The 18,356-nt window shown below is 41.0% G+C and overlaps 1 protein-coding gene across 4 annotated transcripts in view; it reads right to left on the reverse strand.

The window, feature by feature from the left end:
• Positions 1-9,837: 9,837 nt before the first annotated feature.
• LOC110290928 (bifunctional heparan sulfate N-deacetylase/N-sulfotransferase 3) overlaps positions 9,838-18,356 on the reverse strand; it is a 156,359-nt gene continuing 147,840 nt past the window's right edge. For 3 of the 4 annotated variants that reach the window (XM_021157836.2, XM_029475611.1, XM_029475610.1), the window contains 2 exons: positions 13,462-13,564; positions 9,838-11,308 (listed from right to left, as the gene is read on the reverse strand). In XM_021157836.2, coding sequence (XP_021013495.1) covers positions 11,189-11,308; positions 13,462-13,564 — 223 coding nt within the window. In that variant the 3' untranslated portion in view covers positions 9,838-11,188. Of the gene's footprint in view, positions 11,309-13,461; positions 13,565-18,356 lie in introns of those variants that run through there. The other variant, XR_003836259.1, reaches the window with a different exon arrangement.

An 18,356-nucleotide genomic window follows, 5' to 3' on the forward strand; every position in this document is an offset into this window, starting at 1 on the left:
ACTCAAGATGATGCCCTCCAGGTTCATCCATTTGGCTAGGAATTTCATAAATTCATTCTTTTTAATAGCTGAGTAGTACTCCATTGTGTAAATATACCATATTTTCTGTATCCATTCCTCTGTTGAGGGGCATCTGGGTTTGTTTCATTTCTTAAATTGAATCTATCTATCTATCTATCTATCTATCTATCTATCTATCTATCTATCTATCTATCTATCTATCTAATAAGATGTGGTCTCCTGTATCCCAGGACCTCAAACCAAAGGCTTCATACACAGTAGGCAAGCAGTGTACCAGCTGAGCTACATTCCAGAGAATCTTAATATTCCTCTTTACTAAAATAAGAGAAAGACTTTGGATGCTCTTCAATTATATGAGTTTTTTTGTAGGTTTTTGTCTCAGAAAATTTACAGAAATCCAAGTAGACTCAGACCTAGCATTGGAGACAACACAGGCATCTGTGTATTTCTCTAGTTGAAAACTCTCTTTTATCTGTATGCGAGTTTATGTCAACAAGTAGTAAAGAGTAAAAATCAGAAAGTTCCTGAAGTTCAGAACTCAAATTTGATAAAAATGAGTAAGAATTTTTAAAAGTGCCTAATTCTTTTTAGGTACTAAACGAAACAGAGCTGTATAAGAAAGCAGATTGAATGAGAAGTAAGGACTTGCCCATCCATAATGGCTACTTATTGTGCCTTGTGGATGTCATAGTAGAGTGCAGCTAATTCTTGCTGAAGACTCTCGTGTTCACAAACCCAGGCGATCCTTGGAATCATTTGAGGATGGAGAGATGGCTCAGCAGTTAAGAGAGTGCTTGCTGCTCATGAGGCCCCGAGTGCAAAGTCCGATACTCACATAAAAACCAAGCATCCTGCAAATGTCCGTAACTGTCTCCAAGGGATGCAAGGCCCTCAGCAGGGTTTTCTGAGCACACAAGTGTGCATACTCACACCTACACATACACACACACACACACACACACACAAGTAATATGAATCTTAAGCCCCCTTTTTCATTTATAGAGTGAAACAGGCAGACTTTTGTGATGTTAAGAAATGTATGGTAAATAGCATTGCTGGGAAGGCAGGCATGCTTCTTTGGTTTTACACTTTATTTTGGTGACTTTATTATGAATTATTTTATTTAAAGGCTGTGGTACTTAGTGCGACAACAGAATAAGAACCTCCGGTTCCATTCCTTATCACCACATTGACCGCTTTTGTTAAGTGAAGCAGTCCACACATAGAGGCACCTGCCAGAAGGTCCTTAAACAGTCTCAAAGCAGCTTGGCATTCTGTACATGAAGTAAAGAGCTCAAGATCCGCCTCAACCAAAGCCTCACATCAAGGCTTAGCTGTAAGACCCTGAGTGTCCCTTTATGCTACAATCATGTGCCGTCCCCAGGGACCCTCACCAGTCCTTAGGCCCTAGAATCTGAACACCGGCAAGAGCCATTTTCCTGTCACCGCGGGGCACTGGTGATCTTGCTGTAATTGGAAAGCTAAGTGAATGGCTTGCTCTTTGAAGACGTGCAGTTTAGAGCAGGGCACCATCACAGTTAACGCTGATTGTCAACCTCACAGGCTCTCAATCGACTCTAGAGACAAACCCCTGGATACACTTATGAAGGAGTCTCTAGGCTGGTTTGACTGAGGAGGGACGCATGTCCTTTGATGTAGGTGCCACTATTCCACGGGCCCAGATCTCAGACTGAAAGTGAGTGAGTTCCAGCTTTCATTTCTCTGCTTCCTGTCTGTCTGTACTACGTGACCAGCTCCTTCCTCCTCTTGCTGCCTTACTCTTCCCCAGCCCAAGAGGCTGTATCTCGAGCCCAAATAAATCCTTTATTCCTTAAGTTCGTTCCGTAGCGTATGTTCTGTCGCATATTTTGTTACAGCAAGGAGAAACGTAACTAATAGAACATCTTATCCCCACATTCAACGAGGTGAATAAGGGATTGAATGGTGTTTCCTAGGCAAAGCTTTTAAGCCAGACTGGAAATCATTGTTATCTATACAGACTGCAGCATCGTTCCCTAATTTAACCGAAACATTTTCAAGAGTGCAGCCAATATGTCTTCAAAGGCTATAGGGGAATTTTTTGAATCCATGAAGGAAAATACCCTGCAGGGTTGAAAGAGTGCTTTCTGATTTAGGGTCTACCCATTTGAAGGCAAACCGTAACTGGTGACCGGCCATCAGGAGAATGCAAAGGCATCTTGCATTAAGGACAGTAAGCCATTTTCATTGTGCTGCTAATTCAAAACAGTGAAGGGAATTTGGCACTGTGTGGGAGAGTGTCCTGGGCAATTTTACTAATAGGTCGTAGGTATTGAACAAAATGATATTCCTTTGAAATAGACTTTTTAAAAAAACCTGGCAGAATAGGAACCTTTTTAAGGAGACAGGCATGGCTGAATTAAATTGCTTTTTAGAAGTGTGTGGAACATGGTTTGGATTTGCTTAAGTGCCTCCAAAAGCCCTGCTTTGCTTAGGGGAAAGTTGGTGTACCTTGTTTTAAATGGCTTTTGAGAGCACAGTGTTTTAGCTCTTCCTGGAGTGCCCTGGCTCATGCATGTGAATTGACAATTCAGTGGTTTCAGGGTTCACAGCTGCAGATAAAGGGTTTGTGCAGGTGGCGCTTTTACCTGCATGGTAAAATAGGGCATAGCCAATCTCTCCCAAGCCACGGAACATTCATTGACAAACATAAGCTGAATCAGGTGGATATTGCCCAGTGGCTGTTGGAAGCCAGCCCTTGGGGCTTTCCTGATCTCCTGGAACAGGCACATAAAATCCTTTCATCATCATCATCATTAAAACTGACTTTGTAGCTTTGGTGTCAACCTGAAAGCTTAAGGGTGTGTTCCCCACTCTTGGCTGCATCCAGGGGTCCTGTGGGAAAAAATAATGATTGGAGATGAAAGATCATGGAGTCCCTGGGCATCCTTGGTCCTTGGCAGAGTTGTCATTAACTGGGGCCAGCTGGTGCAGTTGCTGTTTGTCAAGCCAGTTATTTTTGAAAGTAGTGGCTTATTTATTAATTATATGTGTATTTGCCACATCTTACATGCCTTGGTCCTAGACACCTGACTGAGCTAATGAGGGGATGAAGAAGAGACAGACACACAGGCACACATGCTGAGCTCACTCTGGTAGAACAGCATCACCCACGCACTGACACAGAACCGGGCTTCTTATGTACAACCTGAGGCGGGGTTAGCTAGTCTTGCTAGGTCTTTGTAGGGGAGAAGCCTCCCGTTCTAGTCACTGGGGTCGAGGAAGCTGCATTTGCCAGTTTTTATCACACACTGGACAATCAGTCATAAACACTTGTATCTGGACCAGAAGAAGGCTTGGCATACCCCTGATCCTCACCTGGAGGAAGACTTTGCAAATCTCCAAAGGTCTCTGGCATTCATTGGTCCTTGTCAATAATTCACATTCACTTAGGGCTTTGATGGATCCGCATGAATATGTATACGTGTATATCTCTGTGTGTATACATGTGAGTGCTGGTTCCTATGGACATCAGAGGTGTTGGAATTCCAGGCTCCAACTTCAATAGTGAGCTACCTGATGGGGGTGATGGGACCTGAATGTGGTTCCTTTGCAGGAACAGCAAGTGTTTTTAACTGCTGTGCTCTGTCTCCAGCCTTATCTAATGGGATAGTTTTGATCTGAGAGTTTGGGACAAATCTTTCGCACAGCCTATTCTCACTACAGTCAAGAGCCTCTACTCTTTGCAGACAGGGTCTGGGTTTTATATTTCCAACCTTGGGTATTTTGGATAAAGACAGTGGATTGTTCAGCCTTTTAATGTCCATCAGTTGAGGAGGATTCATACCCACAGACTCAGTTCTCTGTAGTTCTTAATGTCTGGTACACATTGCCACTCAGAACGCCGCTGCAGAAGCAGAAGGGAGTGATCAGTGGTGATCACACTTGATCAGATATATCTCTTGTCCCCATCTTACTTGCATCCCAATTCTTTCTCTGTTCAAACCTAAACCTCATATCAGCAACCTTAAAGATGAACTTGGACATCACAGATTCACACCTTTGTCGGTCCCACTAGCCAGTGTGCTCACCCTGAAGAAATCTCTACAACTTACCATTCCTACAGTCCCTTCACTTGATGCATTGAGTGGTAGAGTTGGGACTATGGGAACTACAGGAGTCCAGCTTTTGCTTTAAAATCTCTAGCAACGTCCGTACAAAAAAAAAAAAGTAAATTTTAGGGTCAAAATGTTGTTACCAAAAAGAAGATGAGGATGAGTCTCCTGTGGCCCGACTGTGTAAGCCATGCATAACTTTGCTTAAGAACAAAGTCAGCTTGCTCGGTTAGTTGTTGATTGAACAGAAGGCTGGTGGGAATTGGTTCCAATGCTTTGTCTTATTTTGGCTCCCAAAGCCGTGCTTCTAGACTTGAGGATCCCTGCCCCCAGCTGGCTTTGATTGGAAACAAAGAACTTCCGGAACAGTCAAGGGCTGGCCAGGAAGAAGGAGGCCTTTAGGTTACGTGGGCAAAGGACCCAGGAAGAGAGAGGAGAGGTAGAATCGCCAAGACAGGGAAGCAGAAATATGAAACTTAAAGGCCTGCGGGCATGTAACAATCCCTAGGGCCACGTCCCTGATCGGGTCTGGGGTCGCAGAGATGAAATCGAGATTTTAAAAGATGTTTATTCAGGAATACTGGAGGGGAGTGAGTGCTAGCTGTGGGGAGGTTTAGAAGTGCCCAGTCACTGAGCTAGCCAGGGCATATCAAAATTAGCTGGTGTGTGTGTGTGTGTGTGTGTGTGTGTGTGTGTGTGTGTGTGTGTGTGTTTGCGCGCGCGCGTTTCATTTGGAATCCAGCTCTTGGGCAGGTGCAGTGCATGCACGCGGATTCACTGGGAGCTAAAGCAGTTTAACTGATTAGCTGCTACAGAAGACTTTTGGCAGCAGAGATGTAGACACCGGCCACCTCCTTTACTTAACGGATTCTCTCATATCTGAGAAACGTAATGATGAGAGCTTTTCCTGTAAAACCCATCATGAAGTCGGTGTGCTTTGAAAATTCCTCTGACTTCTCAATTTAGTCCACTGCAGTATGAAATCTGGGAAATGCATTCTTTCCAACAATCTTAGGGACTTTAAGCCATCGTGAGATTTTATTCGTAAAATCTGCTTTACTTCCTTTGAACAGTCTTGTTTGGTAAACACGATGGCTCGTATTATTGGTCATCTTGGTTGGGATACAGGATGTTCAAATCCCTGGTGAGCTATTGTTTCTGGGTGTGACTGGGTGAGTGCTGAGATTAGCATTTATATCAGTAAGCTGTGTGTGTGTGTGTATGTATGTATGGAGGCCAAGGATAAATATTGGGTGTTTTCTTTAATTGCTCTCTGTGTTATTTTTTGAGACACAATCACCCATTGCTTGACTGGTTGGCCAGTGAGTCCTGTGGATCCTCCTGTCTCTGCCTTCTCCAGCACCATCATTACAAAGGACATTGCCATCCCTCCCTTTTATGTGGGTGCGGGAGGCTGAACTCAGGTTTTCATGTCTGCATGGTGGATGCTTCACTGACTGAATCGTTTTCTTATCTTTCCTTCTACAGCTTTTTACATAAAATTACAAAAATAAATACATACATATAATAAAACTATTCTATACAGCTTTTTACATGAAATTACAAAAATAAATACATACATATAATAAAACTATTCTATACATCTCTGTATCTATGTATTTTGTATTATTAATGCAAGTGACAAAACATAAAACAACCTATAACTCTCACCTAAAAGTGGCTAAGAGATAGTTTGTTCTCAAGCCACATGTGAGTGAACATAGCCTGGGAACACAGACTGAGGTTACTCCAAATTTCATGCTCCACTCTGGGAATGGAACGAGGAAAGTGAGGAATCAAGGCATTCTTTCAGACACTGGTGGAAGCATTACATAGGTGATGGTTATAGGAAAGGGGAACTCGCAGCTGTAGGCACCAAATGTTATCCAGTGACACTTAACATTTTGCTTGGTGGAAGCTAGAATTATGTTAATACATTCCAAAAGTTTTTTTTTTTTTACCAGTTACGTCACAGGATATTAGGTCAGACACAGTAGTGGACAAAAAATGCCTATTGGGGGACTGAACATAGCCAAGGATAATTTTACTTGGGGTCTAGACCAGCAACGCTCCATCTTCTCCACAACCAGTGAGGTTTAATCATTCTCCAGCCTTGCAGAGAGTCAGTGGAAGGTGCAGTTTCCTTCTGAGAATTCCCCCGCCTACCCCCTGCACTATTTCTCTGGAGAATCTTTACTTAGTAAGCAAGATATTTGCCTGGAATTTTGCATGTGAATGTCTTTTCTTATTTCTTGATATTGTTCATGATTCCTGCTTCTCTAAGAAGTAAGCGGGTGACATGTAGCCAGTTCCAATTTCAGTGGCTAACTAATCTGTGTATTTGTTATTCCTGGCAATAGACACAGGGATGATAGAAGCTCAAAGATTAGGGTAGCTGCAGGATTAATGAAAGAAAGTGTTAGGAAAAGTTAAACATATCTTTACTACATGAAAGAATAAATGCATGAATGCGACTCTACCACTTATGAGGAATACTGAATATGTAGAGAATTCTCATGTACAAAAATCGGAAAGAATACATGGAAGGAACCAATGGTTGTACTGGCAAGAATTGTTTCTTCTTCTTAGATACACTGTGCTACACTTTATGAGATACTTTGCAGATTTTTTCCCAGAGACAGAATTAATGTTACACTGTATATATTATATATATTTCTTTTCAGAGAAACAGAACTGATACATACCATATATGTAATAAATATAATATAACGCATACTATAACTACATATTACATTAGTTTCTTTTCTGTTGTTGCAATAAAATTGAAGACTAAAAGAAACTAAAAAGAAGGAAGAGTTTATTTGGGCTTACAGTACCAGAGGTGGGGGGCAATATAGTAGGGGAGCCTGGCAATAGACAGCCAGAGGAGGAAGACCTCTCTCTCCCAGAAAGGCCTCCCAGACACACCCATAAATGATAGTTAATTTGGTCTAGTCAACTTCACATAAAATTGATCACACTTTCCTTTGCCCTTACTGCCAAAGGGCAAGTTCATGGACTGGCTGTGTAGGCTTGAACAAGCCTTGGTCTAGAGTCAGTGAAAATACTTCTGAACACTGAAGCCAGCACAGAAAGAGTTTCTTGAGATTTGTCAACCACAGAGAATGTGTTTCTTCTACAAAGATCACTGACTGTTTGAGTTAGCTACATGATGATTTGGAGGTGCAATGAAGAAACCTGTGAGTTTCTGTTGATTAACCCCTAAGAGTTAAAAACACAAAGATTGTTAAGTCACTAAAATCAGAACCAGCTGCATATCAACAACTTATTTAGAAAGATTCTTAGAGAAGGAAGAATTATAAATAGTGTCAAAAAATGAAAAATATCTTCTCTTGCCATATTCTAATTATGCCTTTCATTACTATATCCATTAGGGGTTTCCAGAGGAATAACACATGCAAAAGTATGCGCACGTGCGTGCATACACACACACACACACACACACACACACACACACACACACACACACACACATACATGCTCATGTGCAAACACAAAGATGGGGGAAACTATGGTATGCTACCATTGACCGAAGATACTTCAGGTACTGAGTATAATCTGAAATTAAAAAAACCAAACCACTGGTATCACTGGTACACTGGTCCTTCATTAATGAGTTCTTGCTTAAGTAAATGCTTCTAGGCTGCAGTGTTGCTCTTCAGGAAACTCACTACTATTGATATTTTAAACCACGAATACTGATGGGTGTGTTCATTACCCATCACTGACTGGTCCTGGAGTAGATATAACCTAGGATAACACATTTGGAAAGAAGAGCATGCTGTACTCCAGGTAATAATAATTTTTGGGGGGGAGGGGTTCTGATGTGAGAAAATCTAGTGTCTTGGAGAGAAAGTTTGTGGAGGAGGATACAGGTCTAACTCCTGTCTTTATTTTATGTTCTTTTGCTGAGATTATTTTCTAGATTCTTGTGAGTGTGTGTGTGTGTGTGTGTGTGTGTGTGTGTGTACCAAACTAGTTCATACCTTTTGAAATTCTACAGAGAGTAAAGAGCCCATGAAAGTCCTGGAAGCTGCAGCTTTGTCCTGTGAGAAGACAAATAAAACCATAGCAGGCAAAACCAGAACAGGCATTCTTCATTGCCTACTAAGCTCTTCTTCTTCGCTTACCTCTCCATTTTAAATCATAATGGTGTGCCTTTGAATCCTTGATACCGCCCCATTCCCACCCCCACCCCCAGCAAAACAAATACCCTCTCACTGCCCCAAATCACCAGGCTCGACATCTCTATTTTCTTACCAGTTTATTGTTATACATATGAGGTAACATGCCACTTTTAGAATTATATAGAGGGTTTTTTTTCCTTTTAGAAAACCCAGAGAAAAAAATGTTCCCAGTAATTTTCATTCAATGTGAATGACAAGAATATAATAGCTATAAACATTGAAATAACCATTTCATTTCTTCCTGAGGAAGCCCCGTATTATAAGTCAGGAAAAAGGGAATTCTATACAAAGCTAGTTTGGAATCATGTTCTCTCCTGTTCTTTTCTCCTGGACTTCTGTCGCTTTCAGGATAGCATAATGGCCAGCTGGAGCTCACAGTGTGAGATGTGTGGTTGCCCTCCTGAATTGGGAGCTGCCTCTTTGACACGCCCAGTGGTCAAAACCCTTTGAAAGGGCTGCTGGTCTACAGGGCATCTGACATGGACTTGGGAGTGAGCAGGTCGGGGTACCGTTTCTCTCTCGTTTTTTTCTGATTCATTATAAGTGCTATTTTTTGCCATTTATTTTACAGGCACTGTCTCCCTACATTAAAGGATGTCAGTAGCCAATTTATCTATAGAGGTTCAAACGTGGAGACGTATGTCAGCTTATTTCCTGAGCTGACACACTGTCACCAGTGAGACTGTAACAGCTGGAGCTGCTGGGTCTTATGACCCCTTGAGCCAATTTTCTTAAATTAATGGATGTGGATGTGAGGGGTGATTTCCCCTCTGGGCATGGCAGGTGTCACTGCCAAAGTGGCAGCGGTTAGGAGGGAAGACTCCTTTCACTGTATTTTGATTTGGCCTCTCAGTCAGGGCTCTTAAAATTTGGTTGTTTAGCCAACTCTTTCCGGTAAGTGCTTAAAAAAAATAATCACTGTATTCTTTGAGTTCATAAAAGATGGAAAAACTTTAGAGACATTGGTAATTGTGGGAATAAGGATGAAAGGAATTAAGCAGCGAGCAGGGGTGCTTCATTCTTTTTTGTTTTTGTTTTTTAAACTGGCAAATAGCTGCAAGAGTACCATTTTATGCACTGGAATGACAGATAGACGTATTCAGGCCGTTGGTTTTGTGGCATATTGTGTCTCTAAACACACCTTATAGAATATTTCTGTGTGTGTAGTCACAGCGAGGAACATTCTCCTTATGTTTACATATGGGTCAATCACAATGCAAGATTAAGTCTATACTAACACAGGGAAGTGTGATCTCCTGTACTCTTGTTTCGAATCCTTCACTCATCACGTGTCTAATTTAAATTAGATATATTTCCTGAGCTATGCTCATCTTTGTACCCCCTGTGATTCTTGTTTGTTTGTTTTTTGGTTTTTCGAGACAGGGTTTCTCTGTATAGCCCTGGCTGTCCTGGAACTCACTCTGTAGACCAGGCTGGCCTCGAACTCAGAAATTTACCTGCCTCTGTCTCCCAAGTGCTGGGATTAAAGGCGTGCGCCACCACGCCCGGCCCCCCTGTGATTCTTATTGTAGGTAGTTCACACAGTTGGCGATGCTCTGCTGTTGGGCAAAGAAGTGGGCAATATGTGAGGGATCCTCCAACATGGGACTTCACCTGCTTGTTCCACCGCGAAGCACAACCATCGTTTTATATATTAGATGAAAATTTGTATATGAGTCCATTGTCCAACAAGCCTGTACGTTACACAGTTTGCTTTGGGATTACCTGGAAAAATGCAGTTTTGCAATAATTTAAATCTGAGTACTTTAATTAAGCAGCTCAAGGAACTGTCCTTAGTTTCCAGTTAATAAGTTTGTTCAGCAGCTGCTCTGCTCATTTATGAAGACTTTAAATTAATTTTTTAACCTTTATTTTATGTGCATTGGTGTTTCGCCTGTATGTTTGTCTATGTGAGAGTGTTTGATCTTGGGAGTTACAGGCAGTTGTGAGCTGCCATGTGGGTGCTGGGATTTAAACCTGAGTCCTCTAGAAGAAGAGTCAGGTGCCCCCCAGCTGTGGAGCCATTTCTCCAGTCTCTGCTCTGCCAATTTAAAGGTCACTCTGACTCAGAGAGAATACTTCCTGCAGGCTCCACAGGCATTTCGGTGCAACTGGAGGTGGCCAGAATAGACCTCAGAAAGCCAAGAGTTCTCAGTGTATCTTTATGTATCTGTATGGTGTATCTTTAGAAGTTCACCAGATCTTTTACTTTGAGGATTTAGTCAATACTCTTCCATTAACGTTCACTATTTTGATGTACGAATGTGTTTCTGTTTGCTGTCTGCCAAGTTTACAATACAGAGCTACATCAGTACGAGTTCGCTGGAACGTACAAGGAGGACCACCTCCTTTGCTTCCCTGTTTGAAGACAAAGTCCACAGATTGCTCCCCGTCCCTGCTCTCACATAACCATGGCCTATGCTGGCAGCATTTTCTGACACTTGTAATTCTCCATCGTGATGTTTATAGGCTACTTCACAGAATCGAGTCAGAAAACATTTTTACAGTCAAACAGTGGTCCAGAAATCTACAGAAATAACAACTGTAGCCGAGATACAAAATTGTAAATATTACTACGAAATGGTACAGGTCTGTGTCAGTGTTTCTGTTTTCTGTTTTGTTTTAAAATTTATGTTGGTTGCTGTTCCACACGAATCAGATAAGGGTTAAGAGGAAGGCCATAGGCCTGGAAGCTTCTTAAAGATATATATGTATATATATTTTATGCCCGACCCTCCACAATCATCCACATGCCAGCACATGGAAGAACCTTGCTCGTTTTCTGTGATGCAGAGGTATGTGTTCGACAGCTTTTTGGTAGTGTCGTCTGTGAGCTCTGGATGAGGTCTGCTTCTTTTCTCCATGCTATCTCACTTTCTGCAGCTCCTGTCTCAGCCACGAGGGCAGAGGCTGCCCCAGCCTGTGCAGCAGCTTCGAGAGCTCCACGTTGTGGTCGCGGTAGTAGCTGGACAGAAACGCTCTGCTCTGAGTGCGAAAGAGGAAGAAATGCATACTTTATTTCACTAAAATACATTCCGTGCATGTTGACTCTGCTGAAATAGGTATCTTGTGCACTAGATATGGGTTGAGATTTGTGTGAAGCACGTGAACTGTGTTGGCCACACCCTGGAATACTTAGCTTTGTCTGGCGTCTGAAGTAGGAGAGGTGACCACTGTGTGGCAAAGCTTGCTACTCCAGTCAGGCTTGTGATTGCACCCTTCCGCGGAGCCTCCAGTTTGGAGACTATTTACACAGTGTCAGACATTTTATTCCTTTAAGTAAACTTAGCATATGCTTAGAGAGTAACCTTGTTGACATCTACGGCCATGTTTTTCTTGTTCACCTAGACTACCAGCAATTCTATACAGTATCTCAGCTTTGTCTATGTTAGACCAGAGTGAAATAAATGCTAAGATAAACCTCAGTGTCTTAGTGATATACTTAGTTTTAATAACTATATACAGAAGTATATTTGATGTAAAAATTAGTATTTTTTATATTTTTACTGAAACAATGGAGAAACTACCTCTCGCCAGCATCTAGTGTATTCTGACTGTTTTCACAGTGCTCTCATGGTATATTTTGATAGTCACTCAAACAGAATAGACTTCTTGCAATGCAGTTTCTCTATGAAAACAAAAGGTCCCTCCCTTTTCTATGCCGTCTATACAGAATTTAATTGTGACCTCACCAAGGTCTTGTCTATCAGACCAGCATAACAAATAGTCCTCCAAACCTTGAAGGATAAAAATTTTGTAAAATAAATGTAGGTTACTGAGAAATTTTGCCCACCTTGGGATTGTCAGTTAATGTATGAAATACTGTAAGAAAAATATTCCCATATATTTAAATTTCCGAGTTCTTAAAAAAAACTATAATAATCAAGTTAGATTCTTATAGTCAAAGTAGATGCTAAATATACCATGAATAAACATTAGCATATGCAAAATAAGCATAAAGGAAAAATACAGGGCACACAAACTGTGAGAATGACAGCTCACTGTGTCATTGTTCTGAGCAGAATAAACAATACTGGCTCACACCATGAACGTGTCCCTTTCTCACAGACTAGGTTATGTGCCTGTGTGCTCGACAATTGAGAGATAGGTTAATTATCCTGTCCCACGAACATTCGAACAGTTAAAAGCTTAGTACATTATACTAGCAGCTAACACTCTAATCTGTGTTCCACAGAATCATTTGACATTGAAGACAGAAAGTATTTTGTCAATTTCTGGTTGCTATATTTCCGATCGTGGCTTGCTGACATTTTCAGCAGCAGAGCAGTTTCTGCACAGCAGTTATCACTTCTGTAGTTATCAGTATTCATGTTACCTGCTTTTCAGATTGACAGTCACAAATTCTACTTCCTTTCATTCTTGGAACACAGATATTAATTATGTAAATGGAAAAATCAAAACATCCAACCTGGATGTATCAAAACAGAGAACCACTTTAAGTTTAATTAAGAGGCTCTCTTACTGCATTTTCTTTATTTTAGTGTGTGTGTACACCTGTCAAGGCACAGGGGGATGTCTGGGGAGAGTTCGAGGCTATTGGTTCTCCCATTCCACTGTAAATGGCATAGGTGGCAGGAGCCTTTAGCTGTTTAGCCCTCTTTCCCACCCTTAATTTCCTTTATTTATTTATGAATGTATGTATTTATTTACTTATAGTAATTTGTATTATTTTAATACTATTATCTCTTTGAAATACTATAGTTTGTATCTTATTATTTCCCATTTTTAATTGTCTGACAGCTTCCATACATTTATATAATAAAATGTAGTAAGTCTCTCAACCCAGTTTCTGTCCCACCTTCTCCTCCTTCCCCCTCACCTCTCCCGCTGGATCAGTAACGCTTGTTAGGCAGCCGTGTTACTTTCTTCATGGTGTAGCCACAGCCAGGAGCTCTTGCTCCACAACCCTCCTCCCTACTCTTGTGAAGGAAGTACCTCTGTAACACGAAGTGCATAAGAAAGCAGGAGGGAACCCACTGCCTTCTAGCTTGTATAAAGGCTGACTTTTGATCTCAGTCACTTTTCTAAGACATTGTAGGTGATATTTATTATTATTATCATTATCATTATTATTGATTATCATTGCTGTGTTTTATATTTTCGGGCTCTACACTTACATCAGAGTCCATCGGGGGGTATTTTCTTCCTTTACTCTTCCCAAGGCATTTTGTTTTCCCTTCTTCCAGCAGCTGACACCAGAAGCCTTTATGAGAATCAAACCTAGAAACAGAGAAAATGGACCAAATTCAAAAAGCATTCAAGCAGTTATAAGCCAAGCTGACCAGACATCAATCCATAGCCAGGGAAATGGGGGATGTGTTTTCATATAACCTCTTACATTAAGTCTTCTGGCATACACTTCCTAATTTTCAGCCCATCTGTCATATTTGTGAGTTTGCCAGGTTCTTAATAGAACAATTTCCAGAAGATTCCCTATTAATAGAAGTTTGTTTCTTAGCAGCAGTCTCCCCTCACCCCCAAAGTCAAACAAGCCTTTTGTACTTTGGTGTTAAAATTTGAATTCTCTAGCTATAATCCGCTGAAGTTCTGTTTAGTGATCTTTTTAAATTTCGGTTTGAGGTTAGCACTAAAGCAAAAATGCCTAAAAATAGATATATTTTCCGTAATTATAAAACCAATGATAACAATATGTTAAATTTACATCTCCACAGACAGACAGCGCTTCTCCTCTCATTTGGGCCTCTGGTATATAGATCTTTAGAAAGGAATAGCTTAGTGTTTTGTTTTGTGAATGCTCATTAAATATAAGATAGATAATGGGGCTGGGTGTGGTGGCCCATGCCTTTAGTCCCATTACTCAGGAGGCAAAGCCAGGATGATCTTCATGAGTTCAAGGCCAGTCTTGTCTACAACGAGAATTCAAGAACAGGCAGAGCTACACAGTGGGACTCGGTCTCTCTCTCTCTCTCTCTCTTACACACACACACACACACACACACACACACACAGAGAGAGAGAGAGAGAGAGAGAGAGAGAGACAGAGAGAGACAGAGACAGAGACAGAGAGAGAGAACAATGAAATAAAGAAAATGTTTGTCAAGGTCTAGTTTCTGTGGCCTGTATGTTTCCTCAGTATTTTGCTGAGTTCAAGTCCAGGCTTCCTGATTCTACGCTCAAGGCCCAATATTTCACACGGGTCTCTTTGAGTTATTGTTGTAAGCAAAGCAATGTTTTCCATGTTTAGATGTAAGCTGTCACTGTGGAAGTAACAGTAGTGGTAATTCCTTCACCCCTGTTAGTCAGTGACTTGACTGCCATGGTTGCTTCTCCACTAGGAGGAATTGTATAGGGTGACATTTCCTTTGGCACTCAGTATACACTACTTAGAAGTCTACTTTCAAGACTTTACCTTAACATCGTCCTATGATCACTTTTGAAAATTTAAATGAAAGTTGTGTTTAAGTTATAATACAATTTAAATCAAAACATTTAAATTATAATGTTGAAGTACCTAAGAATAAAATTAACAAAAGCCAGGTGTAAGATCTCTACCACTAAAAACAAAAAATACAAAAGCAGAGATGGTGTATTGGCTGGTTTTTGGTGTCATCTTGACACAAGTTAAGAGTCATCAGAGAGGAAGGAGCCTCAGTTGAGAAAATGCCTACATAATATCCTTCTGTAGGGCATTTTCAGTTAGTGATCAATTGGGGAGGATCCAGTCCTTTGTGGGTGGTACCATCCCTGGGCTGGTGGTCCTCAGTTCTATAAGAAAGCAGGCTGGGCAAGCCATGAGAAGTAAGCAAGGCAGTAAGCAGCATTTCTCCATGGCTTCTGCATCTGCTCCTGTCTCCTGGTTCCTACCCTGTCCTGACTTCCTTTGTCTAGGTTCCTGTCGTGACTTCCTTCAGTGATGAACAAAAGTGAATAAACCCTTTCTTCTTCAACTTGTTTTCTGGTCATGGAATTTTGTCGCAGCAACGGAAATTAAAATAAAGCAGAAGGCCTAACTCAATGGCTGCTCCCCTATATCCATAGACAAGACTATATACTTAAAACCAGCTGGCTCTAATGTTACATAGATTCATATGATTCCAGCTAAAACTTGACTAGACTCTGCTGGGTTTTTTTCTTTTTGTAGAAATGGAAAATGACTTTGAAATATATATATATATGACCTGCATGAAATAAAACAGTTTAAGAAGTTTGAAACAAAGAGCCAAGGTGGAGATCTCATACTGTGTAGTTTCAATGCCTCCTGAATGCTGAGAAATCAGTGCTGCTCACAGTGACAGTGATGGACCAGTGGAGCAAGATGAGGATGCACAAAGAGACCAATGGGACAAAGCAGAGACCTCCACTATATGCACAGTGATGGACCGGTGGATAAAATGAAAATGCACAAAGAGACTTCCACCATACTCCCAATCATGAACCAGTGGGACAAAATAAAGACTACACAAAGAGGCCTCTATATCCAAGGTCAATGACTTTAACAAATGGGAAGCCTCCAGTTCAATGAAGGGACTAAAGCAAACTGTACTAGACAAAATGTGGATTTTCATGAAAAATAAGGAACACTGACAGTGACATCACACTGGTGGAAACTAGAGCATGAAATGGACCACCAACTAAAACCTGCAAGTTAAAACTGCAAAAATTCTGGAAGAAAGAAAATAGAACATTCTAAATCTTTTTTTCTTTTGAGACAGGGTCTTTTTTTTTTATCACAAGTTGTCCTCAGACTTACTAGGTATCCAAGGGGGACCTTGAGTTCCTGATTCTCCTGCTTCTATCTCTAGAGTCTATAGTGCTTGGAATACAGGTATGTACTACAGAGCCGCTGCTTCATGCCATGCTGAGGATCGAACCCAGGGCTTCCTGAACATTAAGCAAGCAGTGTATCAACTAACCCATATCCCCACCCTACAAGAGGAACAACAATATGAACTAACCAGTACCCCCAGAGCTCCCAGGGACTAAACCTCCAACCAAAGAAAACACATGGTGGGACTCATGGCTCCAGCTGCATATGTAGCAGAGGATGGCCTAGTTGGTCATCGATGGGAGGAGAGGCCCTTGGTCCTGTGAAGGCTCTGTGCTGCAGTGTAGGGGAATGCCAGGGTCAGGAAGTAGGAGTGAGTGGGTGGATGGGTAGGTGAGCAGGGGAAGGGGAGAGGGCATAGGGAGATTCAGGGTGGGGGACCAGGAAAGGGGATAACATTTGAAATGTAAATAAAGAAAATAGCTAATTAAAAAAAAAAAAGAAAAAATCTTCATACCCTTAGGTTAGGCAAATATTTTCTAAGCTAAATTACAAAATGATAATAATTACAACTTTGCTTTTCTGAAGATAGTTCAGAAAAGAAATAGAAAACTAGAGGCTAGTGAAAATATTTGTAAATATGTGTATTGGAAAAGGAACATATTCAGAGTATGAAAGCTGAAGGGCTAATGGAAAAATGGAAGGGACTTTAATTATGGATGGGGAGGAAAGGCAATATAATGGGAGGAGGGATAAATAACATATGTGTGAGAAAAAACACAGGGGAAATACTTTATGTGGTTACTTAAAATAAATATAATGTGTGAATATATTATATATGCATATGTGTGAATATGTGTGCGCGTGTGCGTGTGTGTGTGTGTATGTGTTTATATACACATATACATACTTTTTTCCTTTTTGGTTTTTCAAGATAGTTTTCTCTGGGTAGGCCTGGATGTCCTGGAACTCGCTCTGCAGATCAGGGTGGCCTCGATCTCAGAGATCCACTTGTCTCTGCCTTGAGAGTGCTGGGATTAAAGGCATGTGTTACCACTGCATATGCATATTTTTTAATGGAGTTAAGTCACATGGGGTGATTCTGCTCCCTCAGTAGCCATGCAGCATGGAGCAAAGTCCAAGTGCCTTTCAGGGGAACAATCCCTCGAACTGTTGGTTGGGAGAATACAAGACTTTGTCAAAACAGGATGTGCCATTATCATGGTTCTTAGTGAGGGCACACCCTATTATTCTATATATGTATATATGTATCTCTCTCTCTCTGTGTATATATATGTATACATGTGTATATGTATATATATGTGTGTATGTGAGTTTGTAACCAGGACCTCTGGTAGTATGTGTATGTGTAAGTTAGCACTGTGAGAATAGAGAACGAAGCAAGCCATTATGTCTCTTTTTCAGGTGGCCGGAAGAATCATCGGGTTTGATTGCTTACAAAAAGCAATCATGAAGAAAAGATGCAGGGCTATGAAGGTCACTGTGTGGCTGAGGGCATCATATTATTTCAGAGCCTAAGTGACAAAGCTTGACATCTATTAAAAAAATCAGTAATGGTCTTTCTGCCAACAATCACATCAGTGCCACGGTGTCTGAGGGAACATGGAGGAAAACCAGCCTTTCTAATGTTGGCAGCGGAAGCCATTTTACACCTGGGTCCCTCCTTCCACGGATATCAGGAAATGAGCCTTTGAATGAAGTGTAATATACTGCTTAGTGTCTGACCTTGTGGCTGCCCCACAATGGAGCTAAAAATATTCCATCATTGTGTCCCCAGAGTCATGTATATGATGGTTATTAATAAACTTGAATTAAGGAGTAAAGTTAGAGAGGATAAAAATGCTTGTAAGCTTGCGAAGAAAACCACCTGGGGACATGTAGGAATAATAAAGGCAACTGGGGTTAGGGGACAAAGACTCTCCAAGGAGGATGACAGTCTTTAGCATTTCAGTATTATTGAAAACAGCATTTACCTTTGATGAATGGACGCCAGAGAACATCCAGAGGACACTTAGAAAGTTTGTCTGAAATACCTTCTGCTTGCAATTGAATTTCCATGACAAACTAAAGCAGATGCATTTTTTCTTTCAAAATCAAAACACTGGAATTTATGTTCTGAATACTGGACATGAGGAGAATATATGTATATATGTACACACACACACACACACTCCTTAGCCTTTTCAAGGTTTGATTTAAATATCACAATACTTGCAAGTTGCATGTATATTATGTGTGCAATCTAATGATAATAAGATTATCACA

Source organism: Mus caroli, chromosome 3 (genome assembly GCF_900094665.2).
Source record: "Mus caroli chromosome 3, CAROLI_EIJ_v1.1, whole genome shotgun sequence".
Lineage (NCBI taxonomy): Eukaryota > Metazoa > Chordata > Mammalia > Rodentia > Muridae > Mus > Mus caroli.